The sequence below is a fragment of the Melopsittacus undulatus genome, chromosome 4, assembly GCF_012275295.1.
Source record: "Melopsittacus undulatus isolate bMelUnd1 chromosome 4, bMelUnd1.mat.Z, whole genome shotgun sequence".
Taxonomy (NCBI): domain Eukaryota; kingdom Metazoa; phylum Chordata; class Aves; order Psittaciformes; family Psittaculidae; genus Melopsittacus; species Melopsittacus undulatus.
The window spans coordinates 53178020-53200309 of NC_047530.1; the positions used below are offsets into that span (position 1 = coordinate 53178020).

The following is a 22290-nucleotide window of genomic DNA, read 5'->3' on the forward strand; positions in this document are numbered from 1 at the left end:
TGTGGCTGGCTGTTCTGAACCAGTTATACTTGCAAGCTCTCCAAAAATGTCCATTGTGATGGTATTACAGAAAACTCAAACCTCTGGGATAAGAACTTAGACTTGTACTTCACAGTAGCCTTGAAATATCTAGTGTTGCCTTTACAGATTTAGAAAATGTTATGCAATTCATGCGTGTGTGAAAGATGGGAATCTGCTTTTTGGTTTCTAGACTTTCTCTGTGCTTTATTTGCCATAGCAGTAGCTGAACATATACTGGAACTACACAGAGAGCAGATGGGTGCTCCCCAGATTTTGCTACTAAAATTTGTGGCATCTACATGTTTTTACATGTTTTATTTGCAGATAAATTTTAAAAAAAATCAATAAAACAGTATCATTCTCCCTTTTGAATAATTCACACCACTGTTAAAAAGTAATTTTATGTTCTAATAAAGTGAAGGGTTTTTTTAATTGTTAGATTAGGTGAAGTAAAGAACCTTACTGTGATTACAACATAACTGGTTGTACAGATCATCCTGTTTAATGCATACTGGTATAAAGAAAGAAAGGATTTATAATCTGGCACATCCTCACTTCAAAATGTATGACTGTCACTGAGGACACTATGTTCTACATTTTAGGTGAAACATCCGCTACTTTAACATTGTTGGAAAACATTGTCAGCAGCAAGCCCTACACTGATTTGTCATGCATTTCATCTAAACTGCACATTGTGCTGAGTATTAGTTTCCTGTCTTCAGATAAACACCCCAGATACATGCAAGTTAATTAGACTATTAGCTGAGAATATGTATTAGGTCAAGAAGATTTTAAGATTTTTTTTCCCTTTCTCTCCCAGTTATTTTTAACTCACCCATGTGAAGAGTATTTTGGTAGAAAAGACTTGCTGGGTCAGATATACCCAAAGAGAAAAAACTGTGAAAGGCTGGCAGACATCAGTGAATCTAAGGCTGAGTGTGCTTGTCAAATGGGAGACATGAAAAATTCCAACCACCTAATCTAATATATATATATATATATATATTACATTATGCAAGCCTTTTAGAGATAAATCTTAAATGAACTATGATAATGTGATAGTTCATGAATCAGTTAACTGTGCAAAATGCTTCTTTTTATATAAATTGGGATTTTTAGGCACAAAGTACCAGTGAAAATATTTTAACCAACACACTGTTCATGAGCCTGCTTAAGGATTGCAACTAGTCAGTGCTGTGAAGAATTCCATCTCGTTCATACATTTTATCACTCTTGGGTCTTGCTGCAGTCCAAGTTGTACAGCATGGCTATATAAGGAAAATAGCTTATTGTGTGATAAGGACTTGCAAGCAAGGAGAGGTCATCAGAGGGCACACACAATTGGTGAACTTGTTTTCTGCATTAAACAAAACTTTCCAAGTCTGGAATCTCATCTTATCTAAAGTGGTGTCTGGTGTCTAACAATTTCCTCATTCTATTACAGGAGATACTTCCCCACCTTTTCCCTGCATGCACAAATGCACACACATTCACAAAACAGTTCTGACAAAAAGAAAACAAACCTTACATCACATGCAGTTTCTTGTTTACTTCAAGTATCTTTTACATGATGGGAAGATCTAAAATTAAGATTATTTAAAACCCCATCATTTAAAAGACTGCTTCTGAGATACATAACTTTTCTGAGGCCTTTCAAATAAGTGCCTGTTTCTGGCCAAATTTGTTCTGAAATACAGTTGAGACCTTTAATTAATTTCTCAGAATATGGCCAGCTGGCAGAGGGTTTTCTTATTATTATTATTTTATTTTCCTCAGTGCTTTAAAGAACTGAGGTGGTGTTACAGGAAAGCTTTCTCATCTGACTGGTAGGTCTGGACAGCGGAAGGCATGTGTCTTCACCTAGAAGCTGAACTGCTGCAGCTGGTGATCAAGGTTAATAATATATTCTACCTGACCTGAACAAGCCTTGACTACATCAATTTTCTTGGGATTTTTTGTTTGTTTTTTGTTCATTTTAATAGGCTGGTTTTAGAGTCCTAAAATGGACTTGGGTGGCTTTAAAGCTAATGTTACATCATTCAAAAGCTTTTGCTTGTTGGTAGTCATGAGATTAGTATCAACAATGTGCATGTGTATTCAGCTGCTTTGCCCTACAAGCAGGGCAGTCACCTGAATTTTTGTCATTGACTGTTAGGCAAAATACATTGTTACTTAGTAACATTTCCAATAATATTACTATTCAAACTATTATCATAAAATGTCAGCTGTGAATCACATATCATGCTTTTACATTCTAATGTTCCCAATATTGCAAGGATATTTTCCTTAAAATTTAATCTTGATATTGTTTTCTTGGCTTATTTCCAATTGCTCTCCTGTGACTGATAATCTGGATTTGCCAAGGAATGTCATATGAGAATTATGAGCTTAGAAGTGTGGAGCTGTCCAAGCAAAGCATATTTTATTGCCTTTGAGAAGAAGAAGGGTTATGTTATATACTTTAATATTATACCACTTTCAAAATGCTTCTCTAGTTCTTCAATGTTATCAGAAAATTATTTCAACAAGAATAAAATGCAGCACTGGTTGCGATGGTGAAAGGAGTTCTGTTGTATCTGATATATATTAGCAGTCACATAATCATTAGCTTTCTGTGTGCATGTAATTCCATTTCAGTTTCTAGTCTTGGCTACTTGTTCATTATGACAAACCTTATAACTATGCTAATTTCTCCACATGACAGTAGTTGACTGAAATATTCATTGATAATTTTTTGTTTCAAATAACTGAAATTATTTTTCTCTGTTCTAAAATGTTAACTTCTGAAACTGTGAGCCATTTTATATGCTTCATTCTGTAAATGCCTAAAGTAGTGCTTTTATAACAGCTTTATTACCTGCCTACTTAATATTACTAAAATAAATGCTATTCTGAATTCATTATACTTGCATCAAATTCTAGTATGTAAACATCCTTACAAGGAGTAAGCAGAATAGAACAGCAAATGTTCTGTCAATAAAAACAAAATTAACTGTTGAAGGTAATTGGCTTTTTGCCATGGATCGCAAACATGCTCTTTTAGAAAATCAGAAGCATCACTTCTTTGAGTGGTTCACATCCCAGGCCTGTCAGTATTTGAACAAAGCCCTTAATACTGTACTTTAGCATTTGGTTAGCCCTGAAGTGGTCAGGAAGTTTGGACTAGATGATCATGGGGCGTTCTTCCAACTGAAAATGTTCTATTCTGTAATCTAATCTAAAGCCCACTGAAGTAAAGATTTCTTATGAAACTTTTGGATGCTATTTCAAGAAAAAAATGAGATTTAAATAATTAAATAAAATAAAATACTTGTGTATACAAGTGCTTACCTGGAGCAGTTAGTATTGAAGAATTTAGAAGTTAATCTGTAAATTTTACAAGTTGTTTGATGGCAGCCCCCTGGCACTTTTGGGAATCTTCCCCTCCAGCTATAAAAACTCACAGTACTATGACATGTTCTACTTATCTCAGGATTGTACCCTAAAATAAAAATTGCAGCTTCTAACAGGTACCTACCCCCTCTGCATGATTTTATGTGAATCACTTTTCAACTTCTTGACTAACTGTAAGCACCAGATTGCTTCTGTAGCCTTTCAGCAGTGCAGGTTGATTTTTTCTTATTCTTTCTTTTGAATCTGAATGTAGCACATGCAGTACAAGTAATGTTTTTGACTACATATTTTCAATTTCTCTTTAAATGCATTTTTGTATTTGTCACAAACCATCCAGGACACTGTTGTTGAAGGGACAGCGTGCCGGACACCTTCTATTGTTCTTTCAGAGAATGCTGTAGCACCAGACATGGAAATTGATAAAAATCTGGTTAACAGGTATTGTATAATACATTACTAAACTATGCATGATTTGTGTTTCTAAAATATTCTTTGAAGTATATATTCTAATAAAACATTATCACTGTATCTCTATTTGTAATTTTATCATATTGTCTTTGCATTTTGATGATTATTTTTTTTGATGCCGGAAAGGGGGAAGGAGGAATATTATTGATAGGAAGGACTATTATTGATACTAAAAGAGTCGAGTTTCATATAATATGAAGCCTGCCAACCTGACTCAATATACTTTCAATTTAAATGTACTTTCCTGTCTTTCAGAATAGCATAATTTGATACTAAAGCAAAAATTTAAATTAAAATTTTGTGTAATTTGGACCAAAAGCTGTAAATTTTTGAAGTCCATCCTCTTGCTAGCAAATAGAATATAGCCTGATGAGGGGAAAATTGTTTGGTCAAATCCTTTTGTAGACATACAGTCATGTGCATGTGTGCTACAATACTACACCTACTACAGGGATGACTGACAGTTTGATTCCTTATGTTCCGTGTGTGGTAATGAGTAATACAGTCCTTCTGTCCATTTTAAGCTTTACTTGGATCCAGTCAGTGAGCATCTGGGACCACAAAAGTACAACTGAGCATTTTTATGTTTCCTGAAGTATTCCCTACTGTGGAAATTTTTCGATTCAGTAGCTAAATCCTAATTCTGACCTACTAATTATATAGGTACACCAGTAGTGCTGCCTTTACTCATATAAACATTTCCACTGAACCAATAAGATCTTTGTAGATATATGGTGGTTTAGACAATTAATCATTATAAGACTTAAAAATCTGTTGTTTTTTTAAGTACTGAAGATGTTAAGTTCCTCAAGGTACAGTCAGCCATCAGTGTTGACTCTCACAAATGAGTGTATCTTACATACGGAGTCCATGTTGTCTGGTTCCTTCTTGGATTAAGGAACTAGCTGTATTACCGTTGTATGACAATATTTTTAGTATCATACTGAAAAATAGACATTGTAGCAATAATATTTGTTATCTGTTGATTTTTTTTTGTGTATTGAAAGGAAAATGCAGCAACAAACTGCTGTTTGCTGTGTTATTCCTAAAAACAATCTGTTTGCATGATCAACTGAAGTTTGGTTTAGTGAAGAAGGAATGGTTTTGGCAAAAGATAAGCTTGCAATGTATTACAGTTTGTACAATAAGGCTTATTTTTGAGGGCAGAAAATTTCTAAGGAAGGCTTATGATCATAAGGTACAATTTTTACTAACAGTTTTTGCAAGTATTTTATTTTTTATACTTGGCATTTTATAGTTTTATGAACTGCTGAAAATCTTCTTTTGACAGGTTTAGCATATTACATATATCTTTCAGAATAAATTTACCTTCCAGTCAGTCTTGTGGGTATTATCTTGGTATTGACTTAGAACACATACTGTTTTATATAACTTAAGGTGATGCTGGTGAAGCTGCTGTTATTATATATTAACATAGAATCATAGAATAATTTGGTTTGGAAGGGACCTTCAAAGTTCATCCAGTCCAACCCCCCTGCAATGAGCAAGGATACCTTCAACTAGATCAAGTTGACTACAGCTCCATCCAGCCTGGCTTTGAATGTCAACTGACATTGCTGACTAACTTTGTTTCATAGGATAATATTCTGAGATATTAGAGTACCATGGTATTATTACCCAGTATCTTCTATTTTTCTTCTAAAGCCAATTAAGGTTGCTCACTTCTTTTAAAGTCCTTAGCTAAAAGCATTGGAAAATTAATTACTGGGCTATTCTTTCTTTTCCTATCTAAAAAACAGGTGCAACAATTGTAGGCTTCTTTTCCAGCTCTCTTCTTTCCCTTCCTCCCTTGTATCTGTTCAGTCCTCCTTACTGTTTTAGTGAAGCTCCAAAAAAACCTTCTGAAGCACCTGGAAACTGGGATAGGACCACATTCCTGACTGTGTGAAAGAAAATAGGTATCAACTAAAGATTCAAGAAGATAATGTTTCTGAGCTAGACTGCTGGACAACTTAAATGTCTAGCTTGAATATTATAGTAAGTTTTAAAGCAGATATTTGAGCTTGTTCAGGCAGACAGGGCAAGTTTACCATGTTGCGGTTAAGTGTATGTGAAAGTAGGCTGTTGAACGGAAATAATAATTCTGTATGAAGTTTAAAACCTCAATTAAATTTTGAGTTGCTTTAAGATTATTTTCAGTCTTCTGATAAAGCATACTTCTTGACTGGGATTCTTGAGTTATTGACCTGCCATTAGACTTAAAATATGGGGGGAAATTGATCAGAAAGTATTGATCATAAATCTATATTATAATTTCCTTTTATTTTTAAAGTGTACTACACAAAATCTCAAGATTATTTAAGAGTCAGCATTACAATGCAGTCACTTAAAAGCAGCATTATTTGCTGGATCAGCATTTAATTTTCTGCAGTCATTTGAGACCTTCACCTGGTTTTCAATCTAGAAAGTTCCTAGATTGCTATATAGGATTGTCAGTGTGGGAGCAAAAGAAATTCTTGCAATCATAAAACTTAGTTTAGGAAGCACTAAAAATTCACAAAGACTTTTACTTTTTTTTTCAATGTACCATATTTATATGAGTTTTAAGTAATGATAACAAACTAAAATGTAGGGTTTTTTGAGAAATCAAAATTTCACAGTGTATGAGTTTATCAAAACTCCTTTGTGAGAGCAATTTCTATAATTTTCCTTCTTTCTGCAATCTTCCTCCATTTTCCAGTTGTTTGGATATGAGAGGAATTACAATAAATTCTTTTAGTTTTAATATTTTTTAATCAAAGAAGAGTGCTTTCTTTTTAATGATACTCTTCTTTTATAGAGAAGTAGAATGTGTTTTGGTGGCATACTCCCATAATTTTGTTTGTTTATTTTTCTCTCTAGGCCTCGTAGTCCTCATAGGAGACACTCTAACCGTGCCACTAGGAATCCACCAAGTTCATTGACTTCTGTTGGTAAGAATTAATTCATTTAAGCTAGGATGTTTTCTCAGAAAATGTGATGTGCAAAAAAGGCCTAAATATAGAGTCTGACTGTATTGGCTACAGCCTTTTTCCTGTGCATACTGACTGTAATGCATACACAGGGAGGGAATACTGCTAGCATGTTGAGTTGAGTTAATGAGTTTATGATCTATAGTGGATTTACTGCAGACAGAATCAGGGAAATATGCATACTGTTTGTTTCATAAAGTTGTTAGCTTAGTGTGTTAGCTTAACAATTTTAGAAGGCTGGAGATCTACGTGCTTAAAATTCTTGTTGTATGCAAAATACTGCTTAATAATACTGTTTTTGTTATTTTTTAGCTTGAATTTTATTAGCAAGATCCCTAAAAGACAATTACGTCTCCAGTTATTTAGTTTGGATTTAACTTCAGATGAAATCAGGCTATCCAGGGAAAGATTTTCTTTGATTCTTTGCTTTCTAATTAATCTCTTACTAAGTATTTAGTTTTATTAGTTTTCTGATAGCTACTTGTGGAGTAAATTGTTATTCAAGGGTGCTAATGTTGTGGATGCAGATTTGTCCGTACTACAAACTGAGATAAATGCTAATCCTGTTAAGTGAATGGCAGAGCTCCCATTAGTTCTTAGTCTTGGTATGTTTGCATTTGGAGTGTTACTTGTCTGCATTTATGGATTTAATGTAAAGTACAAGTTGAACAGAGTTGATGGAATGTTTATTCTATCACATATAAAGTATGAAGGAATAAGGATATGAGAGCTCCGACCAAAACAGGGTGGACAGGAGGGGAAATCAGAAATACAGAATAAATTGTTAAAATTCTTGTTATCTCTCCAACCATGTTACTTTCTCCCAGCAATTAATCTGATTTGAGCCATTATCACTGCTGTATGCTGTATGTATAAAGAACAACTTTTCACTCACTACAGAGTCAAGCATTGGAACAGTCTGCCCAGACAGGTTTTGAATGAAAATCCCTAGAGGTTTTTCAAGACCAGATTGTCCTGAAAGACCAGCAACCTGGTCTGATTGCACCAGTCATTCTGCTTTGAACTGGTTGGACTAGATGACCTCCAGTATTCCTTTCCAATGTGCATTACTCTATGATTCAAGATATTGCTTTTCAAAGTTAGACATTTTCTAATTGAACCTTCTCAGAGGAAATCTGACTTGCCTGAAAGAAACGTAATTTCATGGACATGTGCAAAATCATAAACTTGCAGACCTGAAATAATAAGTGATTCTGTGAACACTTGCCGTTTGTAACTAGCTGCTGAGATGGGACAAAAGAGGAGAAATTAAAGGGTGTTTGATGGGGAAAAGAGAAAATGACAGCAAAAGGGAAGGGAAACAGAATTGTGGTGAAGGGGCAGAAGGCAAGGCAAGTATAAAAAGTCAAAGATGTTGAGTATAGAGAGGAAAACATACCTGTGTAAGGAGGATAGAAATTACCACACCTTGCAGCTTTCCACTTTTTCTGGCCCAAGGAAAGGGGCATGGGAAGTCCTTTTCTCAAATTTTCAACGAACAAATCCTAGTGTAAAAGAAAACAGGTATTTCATTAACAATAGATTGCTTTAAGAATATCCTGTGTATGGGCATGCTTTTTTAAAGCCTTCATATTTGAATAAATTTATGGAAATTAGAAGCAACCTCCAAAAACAATAAAATAACCCAACAAAGAGCCCCCTTTCCTGTCTCCAAACTAAACCCCCTTGACTTTTTGCTGCTTACTTATGTCCTCAGCTTTTCTGAGGACTGATTGTTCTGTAATCGATCATGTCAAAAGATACTTTTCTTGCATTACCTGATGACTTCCCATCCCCTCACCCAAGCTGTTCTTTAGTAAGTTCTTCTTATTGCAAAACAGTGTTAGAAATTCCCTCCTCCTAATAGAAACATCTGGCTGCGCAGCAACAGTCACAACTGATCTTTATCTCACAAAGCTGTTGTTAATGTGATGAAGTTGTTACTAATACCAGATAACTCTTCACACAATACAGTCACTGATTCACTCATACAGTTCACAGATTTTCTCATAGCTACCTGAGAATAAACCTCTGACTTGCAGTCTGTTGTTGATGCTAGCATGTGTCAGTGGCCTTGAATGGATTGAGCTGACTCTTGGTCATCTATTTATCAGTTCTAGCAGATCCAACAAGCTCGTTAATCTGTAGAGTTTATCAGCCCCTGAAAACTCTTTGCTTAATCATAGTCTGGAGAATTGTAAAAATCAGTGTTCTAATTTAGTAAAATTTTTCAGAAAATAATGTATTAATCTAATGGTCTAAGTGTATGGCAGTGGCTTTCAGTTTCTGGTCCATGTATTCTCCTGGGTCACATATCTAAAATATCAACAGAAGTGGGCATGAGGAAAAGTAATCTTTAACAATCTTTAACCATTAGATATTCTAATGGGATGTGCAATTCCTTTGGAAATTTCTTGCATGTCCCCCACATGGTAAAGATTGATTAGCTTTTTGAGATAGCTTTACAATTCTCATGATTTAACTATTCAACTTCTGCCTGCAGCTTTGCCAGATGCAACTTTACTGTCGCTTCTTGCATCTGTGCAAAAAGCTCTTCTATCTGCAGAGAATAAAATCTTTGTACTTTCAAACTCTTCACTTGATTTTATAGATTATTCGATGGCATCACCTCTATGTTAAAACTAGTTGTGAAATGAGTGTGTAGGACCTCAGCCTTAAAAAATGACGAACAAAATCCATGCAAAAACTCGGTCTCTGGCAGAAATGCTGTGACTGCACTTTTACTGATAAATTAGAAAAACTTTATTAGGGACACAGCCAGAAAAGCCAGTTTCACATATCAGAGCATCTTTGGTCATAGTGACTTAATCTTAGTGAGATACCAGTGGTTTTTGAGGATTTGCTCTAAACTTGAGAATATAAAAATATTAGAAATGAGCAGACATTAATTCTTGTGAAATGCAAGCTCAAAGGTATGTAGATTTGCTTCATAGCTGTTACTCCAAAATGCCACAATGTATCACAATGTTTTTATGCTGATGTTTCAAACCAGACAACAGCGGTCATGTCATTGACCTTGTAAATGATCAGTTACCTGATGTAAAAATATCGGAGGAAGACAAAAAAAAGAACCTTGAATTACTGGAAGAAGCTAAGAAAGTGAGTGAGAGGTTTCTCATGCGCAGAGGCAGGAAGTCAAGAAGCAGCCTTCCCGAGTCACCCACAGGTAGGTGCAGATTCTGAAAACAAGATTTCACATTCTACTTTAGAGATCCTCAAAGGCAGAAACAAGGATCTCCTGTAATACATACACTGCTACCATGTTACATACACTTTGTTGATTTTAAGGTCAAAATCCCTCTGCCCCTCCTCACAATTCCATATAAAATAGAACTGACCAATCTCTATATTCAGATGTAACAGTGGAAGACCGTGTAAAGTTTTCAAGTGCCCAAATGACACACTGCAGACACTGAAATGGGAATGCACACAGAATTTCTGTTGAAATGTGAAAAATAGTCACAAGTTCTTGTTTGTGAAGATTTTAATCCTAAAGTTCCTATTGCCCATAAAATTATATTTAAATGGCAAGATTTCTACTGCTGAAAAATCTTTTCCAGACATAATTACACAGACTTTTATTCTGAGCATATTCATAAACTAAACTAAATGGATCAGATCCTCCTTTAAAAACAGCAGAAGAAAATGTTTTGTTCTAGAATGTCAATCAAAATTGTTTTTCCCGTCATATGAAGTGCTTGAAAACTAGGAGGAAATGCCATTTTATCATGGAATAGGACTTTCATTTAGCTTTAAAATACCATTTCAAAACAAAGTTCTGTCTTAAAATCACGTGACACTTTCTGGAGGGGAAAAGAAAGAAAAAAAGAAAGAAATAAACTTCAAACTAAATTTTGCTTTTTCTTTTCTAAATTTCTTGTGAATCCTTCTCTTGTGTGTACTTCTCTGCAGAACTTCAGTCAGAAAAGTGAGGAGAATAAGGATTCTGTATACCAACAGAATCTCAATTAAAATGTCTTGTCAGGTTCTGGACAAACACATGACTGACGACAATGTGATTCATGCTTTAATCTTAACAGAATTTTGCAAATTCAAAAACTAGAAACTTGGAAAGTAAAATTACCTTGTTTTGGTTTTGTCTTTGTTTTAATGAAGCAGTTTCCCCTACACTTAGTCCTAAAGTTTCACCAGTAGGATCTCGGAGCAACTCTCTCACTCTTCCAGTTCCATCAGGTAAAATGATCTATGCAGGCTCAAACTTTAACTTAAAAGCTCACAAAAAATGTATTTTTAAATATTCCTTGGGAAGTCAGAACCAGTAGATTCAAGGATCTCCTCCTAAATATGGCAAAGCTCACGAATGCTCACATATATATTTTTACATAAATACGTAATTGTATTATATTTTTACTCCTGTGGTGCTGCTAGATTACATGTTCTGGTTTTTAATTATTCTCAATAATGGAGTTTTGAGAAGCTTTAATGATCTTTCACTTACTATCTTTTAGATATTTTCCCCCGTTTTGAATTACATTTTCCACATTTAAATTTTTTCTTAATATATTATGTGAAACTGTATATCTGTGTGTTTGATAACGCTGTAGTAGTAAAAACTTTGGGCAAATTAGGATGTGCCCTAATTATGTGTGTGTCTCTCTAGGGTCTGATGGATGCACAACCAGTAGTGTCGAGTCAGTAGGTCCAGGGCAGGTAAGAAAGAGCTGAATAGTCTGTACAGTAGCCTGGTTATTACAGTACTACATTATATTATGCTTGTCCCTGAGGAAAATGGGATGGTTTGAATACCATTTTATATACCAAGACTGTATTACTAATATGTTTTTTTTTCTGCAGAGTGAGGGACTAATAAATGTTTATTCTAAAGACAAAAAATCCACGAGGTAATAAGCACAGAAGGATCATAGAGATCTTTTAACTGTAGAAAATGGAAAAAGATCCAATATAACCCTAATCCATGGAAAAAAACTAACCACTAAAATGACATCATAAATAAATAAATACTTCATAAATAAATTTGACAAGTGTAAAAGTTAAAAAATTCAAAGTTAATCTATTAATATCTATATCTAACATTTACAGCGTAGATGTGAAAGATAACCTTGTAAGGCAATTTTTTTCTTTCTTTTTTGTTAGAATAACAGAGCTGTGAAAGAGGAAGACAGACAAACTGTAGAGGTAAGTGTTTCACATTGTTTTGAACAAAATTCACCTGTTTGTCTTGACATACATGATTTATTTATGTGACTAAGAAAGCTAAAAGCCTGCTTGCTGAGTGAAAAGAAGAATTATGCCATTCATTTGCACCTGAAAATGTAGCAGACGACAGTGGACTTACGTAAGCCTTTACATCCTGTTATGTACTTTGCTTTAGCTTTATTAAAATCAGTATACTATATAACTTCATAAGTTTAAAGTATCTGCTGTAGCTACTTTGATTTATGCTGGTGTTTTTAGACATCCTCTTCCTTTGATTCAGTGGAAGAGGTTACTGTACCTCACATTCTGTACCTCTGATAGGCTTTACTGCTCCACACAGCTACTGGTGAAGCAATCTATATGCATGTTTCCTAATTTGTTTTAGGTAACATCAGATGGCACTTTAAAAAGATGTTGCTGTGAGTGGGTTAGGTAATATTTACAAAAATAGTGTGGCAGCAGAATTTTGGAGCAGTAACTATAAAGGATGGGAGAGCAGCAACATATCCAAGGCAGGGACCACAGTTAGGTTTTATGCTTGTTGCCTTAAATTGCTCACACAGGTGCCCTTAGGAAAAATACAGATTCTGAACCAAAGTAGCCAAGGTATAGGCAAACATTCTTTTGCTAGATGTCCTGTGGAGATTGCAGCCAAATTATAATCTGTGGTACTACACACAAAGAGAGAGATCACAATAGTGTACAAGTCCATGCTGGTTTTTTTCCCTTGGGAGGTAAGGGACTCATGGAAAGCAATCAAAGGAAAGTAACAGGGCTATAAGATACAGCCTTAAAGGCATGTCCTCAAACAACCTTACATCAAGATGATGAGAGACTTGGCTATATGAAGATTGATATATTGCTGTAATGGACTCTAGGATAGGAGGACATTCTCTCAAAAGCTGAGAAAAGAGATTCCCAATTCAGTGTTCTGTGAAGTGCGTTTTAAAAATTATTTCTCTAATCAGCAGCACATGTTTAAAAGCAAATGTCACTGAAAAGGTAATGGCTTTTTACAGGGTTAGGGTTATCTTTGGCAGAGGAAAGAGAAAACTACACTTGTTTCTCTGTTTTATGTGTGTCCCTCTACTTTCAGAATGCTGTAAAAGGACTAATTGATCGAAGGCAGAATGATCAAAGAAAGATTTCTCAGGGAAGGTTGGTTCCTCGTTCTGCTGGTTTTGAAAACTCCAAAGAGAAGCTCTCAGAGCAAAAAGAAAACTTTGATCCGTGTAAACACATGGATACTTTACCTAAATGCTCCCCTTCAGGTGGTGATGGTGGCAGAATGTCTCTTAATACTTACACGAATGTTTGTGAAAATGAACTTGGAAAATCGTTCCTCAAGAAAACAAAAGAAAATGATGTTCCTCTAAGAACTCATCTACCAACATCAGGAAATATAGACTCAAAGCTAAAAATTTCTTTTCAAGAAATGAGGGACCATAAAGTTTCATTTAAACCAGAAATTAAACTTTGTGGACTTCGTCCTCCTCTCCTACGGGCTGTATCATGGGATAGCTTGGAGCCTGGACAGAAAGATAAAACACCTTTAAAATTACCATCTGAGGAAGATAAAAGCTTTGTTGTTGGAAACAAATCCAGCAATCAGTTAAAAGCGTTCAAAGACCTTCAAATCCAAGTTCAACCAGTTCGAATGCAGAAATTGACAAAGCTCAGAGAGGTGAGTCTCAGTCATATCCTGTTTTAAACTTATTCTCCTATTTTACTAAACTTTTGATTTGCTTAGCATTATTTTTCTCATTGCAATAAACATACAGTAATATAATGGGAAACAGTTTCAGGAAAATTAATCCAGAATTGTATCATGTTTTTACTTTGCAACTTTAATAAATTGTAACCTGTAGCTAAATTCCATGGAATTGTTCTATTTCGTAGTTGTCTTTAAATATGCACCAACTGCACTGTGGTATTGTCAATATGCACATATATGAATCTGCATATGCTCTTCCACGTGCAGGTTTTGGCCCCCAGGAATTAAAAAAATACAGTATTGGTGTCAATAAAGTAGTAATTGCTTTCATTGTGACAGAAAGGTAAGTCTAAACCACAATACATCTCATACTTGCATCATCTACATGACCTATAAACAGGAAATAGTTGATTAACAATCATGTAATTTGTAAAATGTTCTTGGAACTAAACTGATCTATTTTGATTTCGAAAGTATTTTAGATCTGAAGAATTTTTCCTTCCTTAGGATGTAACCATATTCTTTTTAAAAGTGTCTCTTGTGCTCTTTTACTTCCTTTGCTTCCCTGTAATATGCTTTTTCTGCTCCTTCAGAATTGTCCTCAAATTCACAGACTCTCACAGTATATTGAGTAATTGACAGATTTCTTTATGTGTGGGATGACACCTGTGTATGAACAGAAATCTTTAACTGAAGTTTGTAGGCAGTTACTATACTCTTGTTTAAGTGCTTACGAAGTCTCTGGATATCATAAGCTATTTGTAAACTTTATTTGGATTTTAAAAATCCAAATTTCTAGCTGAGTGGCTTCGAGTCCTTTATTGGTTGGTATTCTCCCTTCTAAGGGCAGTAGTCCTGTATTTCAAGAATACTGGCTTTTGCAATAGCATTACATTTGCAAGTCTCAGGGGACAGGAAATTGTTTTCGTATGATTTTTTGCTTATTGAACATTCTCAGAAAATGTCTCAGTGTCCAGGGCTGTAAAACCTTACATCGTGCAAATGTGTCAGCTTCTTGAAGGCTAGAATTGGACTGCGAAATCTATAAAGTAATCTATAGTTAAAAAATGTATAAATGATTGGTTAAAATTAAGAATTAAACCCTAATAATTAATCAGTGTATTGAAAAAAGGTCAAAATGAAATGATAACCCACCATCATAAAATAACCACCATGTGTATAGCAAAAATTACTTTGAAAGGAAAAAAAGAAAATAGTAGTGCTTACTTTACTTAACAACCTAATAAGACTATTTTCTTTGACTTCCAGTAGTTATTGCTTTAACATGAACATAAGGCTGACAGGTGAGGACCTCAAATTCTGTACTTTGGTTAATTTGTTCCTAGTGTATTGTTTGGAAATGGTAGCTTAGTTATTCGTGTTTTTCTGTTTATGTTGCATACAACTTCTTAGCATATGTGTACCGGAATTCTTATTTATAGAGACACTTGAGCCATATTATTTTGAAAGTCCTAGAAGGTGTTAAGCACAAATAATATTTAGAATCAGAAAAATAATATGTGATACATGATTCTGGTTAGGTGGGATTTGAACTCTGTCTTTGGTAGGAATTGCCTACTTATTAGCAAAAGCAGGTGTATGTGTATTTTAAACATATTTGAGAATATTAAGGTAGAAAATCAGGCGATGAGTACACTCTTCCTTGCCTTTAAGGAATGGAAGCAGGGTACAGTAACAGTGAAGTATTAGCTTGCAGATGTAGCATTCTCTCTCTTTTCTGGGATACTTAATTATTGCTATAGCTATATCCAAAATTGCTTTTTTTGCTGTTATTTACTAAAATGCTTATTTACCAAAACCTCTTTGGGTAAGGGGCACCTGCTGCACATCTGTCTGCATGACAGGAATTTTTCTAATTGATGCGTGTATGAACTTTGAAATATGTAATATTTAATATGTTGTGTTTGTGAATGTACTTGTGACCGTGCAATGTAGCATGTGACTATAACAATATAACAATATAAATATCCATTCTTGAGTTTATTAGCTCAAATAAATGTAATATTTAGTGTCCACATGGCAGGGATCTTTAAAGTGAGATTTCTAGTAAAGTCACTAAAAAATGTGACTGTTTTTCTAAACAGGAGCATATTTTGATGAGAAATCAAAGTTTGGTTGGACTCAAACTTCCTGAACTTAGTGAAGCCGCTGAACAAGAAAAAGGTACAGTATCATAAAAGCTGGAATGAGTGTCTCTTATACACTGATTTTTATAACTGGCTAATATGGAAGGGGAAAACAAAACCCCAACACTTCAGTTGCAATAATTGTGTAATGAAGCAGTCATGAAGAAGGGGACTGGCAGTAAAAATACCTGGATTTCTTGATGATCTGAGGCAAGAAGATACTGTAGGTATTATTACAACCAAATTAAAAGATGCATGCCTGGAACAGAGTCTAGGTTGTACTTAATAGATGAAGGACTGTCTGAAATTTCAGCCACATTCTGAAAAAAGCTTCAGCAGTGATGGATTCAATGGATGTGACCTCTGCAAGATATTCTGTCTATAAGGGGGAATTTGATCCTTGAAAGTATTAATAAGAGATGGAATGCTTTATTTCTGCTCTATTATTCTACTATATATGTGTCAAATACAGAAATGGCATGTCCACTTTTGGTCCACAGCTCTACATCAATGTGGATAGGCAAGAGTAAGGCCAGAGAGGAGACATAAAAGAGATTGAAGGATTGCAAAAATATGCCTTGCAATAAGTGGGGCTAGAGGGTTTTTTTTGCTCAATTAGTATGATTTTTAATAAGAAAAAGGCTAAAACCTCTGCATAAATATTTTTTTTTCAAATCTAACACAAGCAAATGAGATTTGATGCTTGTATGCTGCATCTGAAAACGTTCAGAATAGAAATAAAGATGGAAAATAGATAACAGATAGAAATAAAGAAATAAATCTTGAGGACAATTCAACAACTGGAAGAATCAAATAGCAGTAGCTCTGAGTGATCAATTGAAAATATTTAAAACAAACCTGTAAGTTTTCTTGGAAGTAGTTAAGTCAGAACTTGTTCAGTGTTTCTAAGGCCACATTAAGTGAAATGGAGAAAGTGAAAGGAGCTGAAACTGATTATCCAAGGTTTGATCCAAAGAAAATCTCTATTTTTCCTAATACTATTAATTTTGCTAATCCATAGATTTGCTTTGGGACTGTTTCATAAGGCCTTAGAGTTTCTGTCACACAAGATGAAAGAGAAATTACATTTCATGTTATCTCTGGAAACAGACTCATCTTGAGTCTGAATAAAACAAGTTTAAAAGAGACTTCTTGTCTTCTTCCTGTATTTAGTAATCTTTGAATTCTTAGGTATCGTAATATTATCCTTGTCACTATGCTAATTTATTGTTTCCCAGAAATTATTTAGCAGACTGTGTTTAAATGTTGCCACTTTACCAGCGTACTACACAATTCTGGCAGATTTGAAACTTTTGAGGAAACTGTTGTGAAAAGCTAAGCATTATTTTATCCAGCTTTTCAACCAAGATCTCATTAGCCTCACAATTTTTTTTAAACTCTAGTAACTTATCTAAATGATAACCAGAACATTAAGAGTCAACTTCTTGTCCTTGTTGGGGAAATCAAGTGAGGGGTCAAATCCTTAGTTCATATGTTAGAGAGGCTTACTTCCTTACATTGTCATAAAAGTAACCTTGTAATTTTTAACTGGAATAGTAATTTTTCTTAAACAATAGGAAATAGCCAGATACTTCATTATTACTGTTATGAATCAAATATACTGGCTCCATCATGTTTTGCTGTCAATGCCAAGTTATTGTGATCATCTGAGTAAACACAACTTTGCATCTACAGAAGTTTAGATAAGTGGAATATATTAGATGTGGAGACATTATGGTGTCAGGCTGGCTTTTTATAGGGACATTCGTGACTGTTCTCAAGTAATTACTGAAATTTTTATGCATAGAACTAAAAAATGCAGCTAGAAAGAACATCCTTTTCTGTCTTTCATTTGAATACTTTCCGCCTTTACAAAACTTGAACTTTGTCACAGAATTTGTTTTGCAAATTTAAGAATCTTTGTGTTATGTCAAACATCGAAACAGCTATACAAAGATATCTTCCCAAGTCTGAGATTCAGACTGAGAAACCTGACTTTCCTGTAGAAGAGTCCTTCACTAAGTTCTGGCAAGGTAGAAGAACGTAAGGAGTTACTATACATGAAATTGAATAAAATGAAAAAAAAAAAGTAACATGAATTAAAAATAAAGTGTTAGCTGTATCTTGGTCCTTCTGAAGGTGATAGAAGTTGAGAATGTCATTATAAACTTTATGTGCTGTTTCAGTGAACATGTACTGCTAACGAATACATGTTGTAGGCTCATCAATGCAAACCAGGCACAAAAATCTGTAGTATCTGCAAACCATGCACAAAAATCTGTAGTATAGTACTAGGCTTCATCTTGGCAGGTAGCATTTGAAGCCTTAGAAAATTGCAGTACTCTATTAAAAAAAATCTAATCTAAAATATTCCAGAAATTATGTAGCTGTACTGCTAAAACACAAATGCAAAATGTTAGGTTAGATGTTCCAGTAATAGAATTTGGGTTCCATTTGAATTCTAGGAAAAATATTAATTGAAAAATTATTTTTCAGTGCATTAGAAACTGTGAGGGTACTTATTACTTCAGTCTTTCTTCATAAAGGATGACAATTATACTGATTACTTTTGTTGCCAGTGCTTGAAAGTAAGACAGGGAGTAAAGGTGCGTGATGTAGCACCATATGCAATAAAGGAACTATTACTCTGCATGAAGGAATGAACCTTTTCTTATCGCTTTGCTCCCAGTACAGCTAGGGTGAAAGGCTCGTTGACTTTAAAATGACACAGGCTAAAAGGTCTCATTTGGCTCTGAGATGCTGCCTATTAATAGTTAATGCATGACTTTTCAAATATTATAAAAAGGTTTTTTGTCCAACAATGTCTTTAGGCCCTTCACCTCTCCCTTCCCCCACTGAAGAGGAAGAGACAAAGAATAGCTCTGATGTCATGCCCAGCATTCCTGATGTATTGCTGCGAAAACTACGAGTGCACAAATCACTTCCGGGAAGGTAAAAGCTCATTAGAAGTAGAAAGACATCATGTGGGGGAAGGCACACTGGTGGTTTCCAGTGAACACCCTTTATGGAGTTCTATTCATATGGGATCCATATAAGTAGTGACTGAAAATGTGCAACACAGATTTTTCAGAAAAAAATTGGGGAATGCACAAAGTTTCAGTAACTGGCCAAATTTTAAAATTAATTTGTAAGGTCTGTGTAAAAGGTCTGAAACCCAACTTGCATGCTACAAGGACGTTTTTGTACAGATTTCTTCCACTGGTCTGTCCACTCCTGGTTTTCAGTATTGCTGCTGAAGATACAAATTCGTGTTGAAAATGTTACTGTTTCTTTTCCCCAGAAAAATAATCAGGTTTGATAATGTTTTTCAATGGTAAAATTTTGGCAGGGAAGAACACTGCAGTTTTTTCTGCAAGTGACAGTTTTTCAAGGAATTGGAGTTTATTTTGCAAATTCCTTGATTGCCGCGGAAAGGACTCAGTCAGAGACCAATATGATCAGACCAAAAGCCATTTATTGCAAAGCATTAACTCCTTATATACTATTGCTTACACACACCTACAGCAATTTGGCATATCATGATTGGATACTTGACTAACATAGAATTGGTTAAGCACAGGTGTGAGAACTTGACCTCGAACACTTGCCAACAGTCCACAGTTCTCATAACTCAGTGAATTACAGCTTCTTCTTATCTTGCTTGCTTAGGCTTCCTCAGGCCTCTCACGGCCTTGCTGTATCCCTTAGAGTTATTCAGAGCTCATGTACCAAATATCCATTCTCCTGTGAGAACACTGTCTCCACACTTGATCTTTTGCTGTGCAAGACAGTGATCATATTTTAATTTGTATTGTATTAAAAAAAGCTAAGCTTCTTCTGTATTTCTCCATAAACCTTTTCTTTGAGAGAAGTAAAAGAAATAAGCTTATTTTTGTTTGTTTGGGTTTTTATTAATTATTAAAACAATTCCAAACATATGTGGCCAAAACTATTCCTAAATTCACCCATATATTTTTATACTATAAACACCAGAGGCTTTTAATAATTTGAAGCAGTCAGTAAGTGTTCTCTGTGCAGCTGGAATAAATAGTTAGCATTTGTTGTGAAGGAACTGTTATATAAATGGATGTGTGAGGTGAAGAAGTTCTAAAAGACCATTGCTTCATTGTAATTAAATACTGAAAAGAAAAACAATTTCATAGCTTAGTGCAAAATAGGTAAATGCTGCTGGCTTTGAGGATCGGATAATACACAGATCTTCTGGTTTTCAGGCAATATTCTTTAATCAGTCAGCTTAGCCTTTTGAATAAATGCACACATTACTTTTCATTCTTTAAAGGGGGTCTCAGAACATTCTCAGTAAAAATCAAGACATTAATGTTACCCTTCTGTGCTGTGTTATATGACACATACAGATGCTCAGACTTTCTTCTAGGACTATTCCTTCTAGTAGGCTTCCTCCTAGAATAACAGTAAGTAATATGAATAATAATACTTTAGGCACAGAATGGTTTTCCAACACAGGGAACATACTGGGCTCCTTTCTTCTAGTCACTTCTCTATGTATTGTCATCCTATACAATGAAAAAAACCTGCTGCTCAGTGGTGCCAGATGCATTGATTTCTATATTTGGGATTAATGATGCAATGAATATTACAGTAGTATTTTAATTTAAACTTAATTTAATTAACTGTCTGTCATATTTGAAAAATGGCAGTCAGGTGAAGTTCCTGGCAATTAGAAAAAAGGAAATATAACCCCTATTTTCAAGAAGGGGAAATGAAAGACCAAGGAAACTACAGACCAATCAGTCTCACCTCTGTGTCTGGTAGGATCATGGAGCAGCTTCTCCTGGAAGGCATGCTAAGACATGAAAAACAACAAGGTGCTTGGTGACAGCCAGCATGGCTTCACTAAGGGTAAATCATGCCTGACCAATTTGGTTGCCTTCTATGATGGGGCTACAGAAGTGATGGATAGGGGCAAAGTAGTTGATGTCATCTACCTGGACTTGTGCAAAGTATTTGATACTGTCCCACACAACATCTATGTCTCTAAACTGGAGAGACATCAATTTGATGGATAGACCACTCAGTGAATAAAAAACTATCGGTGGCCACAAGCAGAGAATTGTGGTCAAAGGCTCAATGTCCAACTGGAGATGGGTAACAAGTGGTGTCCCTAAGGGGTTGCTGTAGTGACTGATCCTGTTCAACATCTTTGTCAGAAACATGGACAGTGGATTGAGTGCGCTGTCAGCTTTGCTGATGACATCAACCTATGTGGTTCAGTTGATACCCTGGAGGGAAGGAATGCCATCCAGAGGGACCTTAACGTGCTTGAGAGGTGGGCTGATGCCAACCTCATGAAGCTCAACAAAGTGAAGTGCAAGGTCCTACACCTGGGTCAGGGCAATCCTAGGCAGAGAAGGTTGGGCAGAGAAGAGATTCAGAGCAGCCCTGCAGAGAAGGACTTGGGGGTGTTGGTCAATGAGAAAACTCAACATGGGCCAGCTTCAGTGTGCACTCATGTCTCAGAGATCCAACCGTATCCTGGGCTGCATCAAAAAGAATGTGACCAGCAGGTCGAAGGAGGTGATCCTGCCCCTCTACTCTGCTCTTGTGAGACCTCACTTGGAGTATTGTGTGCAGTTCTGCTGTCCTTAATGTAAGAAGGACATGAATGTGCTGGAGCAAGACCAGAGGAAGGTCAGGAGGAAGATCAGGGGGCTGGAGCACCTCCTATATGAAGACAGGTTAAGAAAGCTTGAGCTGTTGGAAAGCTGGACCTCATAACAGCCTTCCAGTATCTAAAGGGAGCCTACAAGGAAGAGACTCTTTGTCAGGGACTGTGGCAATAGGACAAGGGGTAATGGGTTTAAACTTAAACAGAGGAAGTTCAGGTTAGATATAAGGAAGAAGTGCTTTATTGTGAGGGTGGTGAGGCACTGGAACAGGTTGCACAAAAAGGTGGTAAATGCTTCATTCCTGGCAGTGTTCAATGCCAGATTGGGCAGAGCCTTGGGTGACATGGTTTAGTGTGAGGTGTCCCTGCCCATGGCGGGGGATTGGAACTGGATGATCTTAAGGTCCTTTCCAACGCTAACATTCTGTGATTCTATTCTTACAATTTAATGATTTTTCTGACAGTATCATGGCTGTATAGATCATGATAGATATCGGCTGACATCCACTAGAATTTGTATTTACAGCTCCTGTCATTTCCTTCAGGTGTTTCTTGTCTCTATTCACTTGTATAAAACTGAATAGCTTCTGATGTTTGGGAGCAATTAAAGGGACTAAGAACCTGTAAATTCAAACACTAAAGATGACTGCCTTTAAGTGAAATCTTGCAATATAATGTTGTGTATCTCATCTTTTTTTCTTTAATAGCTATATATATATATATAGTATT

The 22290-nt window shown here is 35.5% G+C and overlaps 1 protein-coding gene across 1 annotated transcript in view; it reads left to right on the forward strand.

Moving 5' to 3' along the window:
• Window positions 1-22290, forward strand: part of IRAG1 (inositol 1,4,5-triphosphate receptor associated 1) — a 69573-nt gene that overhangs the window by 31629 nt on the left and 15654 nt on the right. Inside the window, exons 3-10 of the mRNA XM_031055056.2 lie at window positions 3752-3852; window positions 6745-6815; window positions 9868-10041; window positions 11497-11546; window positions 11991-12032; window positions 13150-13737; window positions 15873-15951; window positions 18746-18866. Of these exons, the coding sequence (XP_030910916.2) occupies window positions 3752-3852; window positions 6745-6815; window positions 9868-10041; window positions 11497-11546; window positions 11991-12032; window positions 13150-13737; window positions 15873-15951; window positions 18746-18866 (1226 nt within the window). The remainder of the gene's footprint in view (window positions 1-3751; window positions 3853-6744; window positions 6816-9867; window positions 10042-11496; window positions 11547-11990; window positions 12033-13149; window positions 13738-15872; window positions 15952-18745; window positions 18867-22290) is intronic.